This window comes from Brassica oleracea, chromosome C5, assembly GCF_000695525.1.
Source record: "Brassica oleracea var. oleracea cultivar TO1000 chromosome C5, BOL, whole genome shotgun sequence".
Classification (NCBI taxonomy): domain Eukaryota; kingdom Viridiplantae; phylum Streptophyta; class Magnoliopsida; order Brassicales; family Brassicaceae; genus Brassica; species Brassica oleracea.
Window position 1 is genome coordinate 10814973 of NC_027752.1, and position 747 is coordinate 10815719.

The window sequence follows — 747 nt, forward strand, 5'->3', positions numbered from 1 at the left end:
ACACCTAGAGACAAAGTCTTGAGTGTCCTTGAACATATGAGGCCACCAAAACCCAGCTTGTAACACCTTTGAGACAGTCTTGAAAGTAGCGAAATGACCTTCATAAGATGATCCATGACAGTGTGTGAGAATCCCTTTGACTTCTTCTTCAGCTACTACTCTTCTATAGAGTTGATCTCTACAAAGGATGTAGAGGTAAGGCTCATCCCAATAGTATCTCTTCACATCTTTGAAGAACTTCTTCTTGGCATATCCGTCAAGACCCATTGGCTCTCTTCCACAAGCTAAGTAGTTCACCAGATCAGCATACCAAGGACCTTTCTCTTCAGTTGCCTTCACCTCTTCAAGCTTCTTTCCAGTTTCACAAACCGCTACCACTGCTCCAATTGCCATGATCTGTTCCTCTGGAAGCCCTTCATCAATAGGGATCCCACTATCAATCTTCAGTCTAGACAAGTGATCAGCTACATCATTCTCGACTCCTGGCTTGTCTCTGATCTCAAGGTCAAACTCTTGTAGCAGCAAGATCCACCTCAACAGTCTTGGCTTAGCATCCTTCTTGGCCATGAGATGTCTCAACGCAGCATGATCAGTGTAGACTATGACTTTTAACCCAACCAAGTAGCTTCTGAACTTCTCAAAGGCATAGACAATGGCTGGCAGCTCCTTCTCAGTTGTAGCATACTTCATTTGGGCTTCATCAAGAGTTTTACTCGCATAGTAGATCACATGAGTCTTCTTGTCCTT

General features: G+C 43.9%; 1 protein-coding gene across 1 annotated transcript in view; it reads right to left on the minus strand.

Annotated features, from left to right (window-relative positions):
* Positions 1-690, minus strand: part of LOC106344493 — a 1638-nt gene extending 948 nt beyond the window's left edge. Inside the window, exon 1 of the mRNA XM_013783862.1 lies at positions 5-690. Within this exon, the coding sequence (XP_013639316.1) occupies positions 5-690 (686 nt within the window). The remainder of the gene's footprint in view (positions 1-4) is intronic.
* Between the last annotated feature and the right edge of the window lie 57 nt (positions 691-747).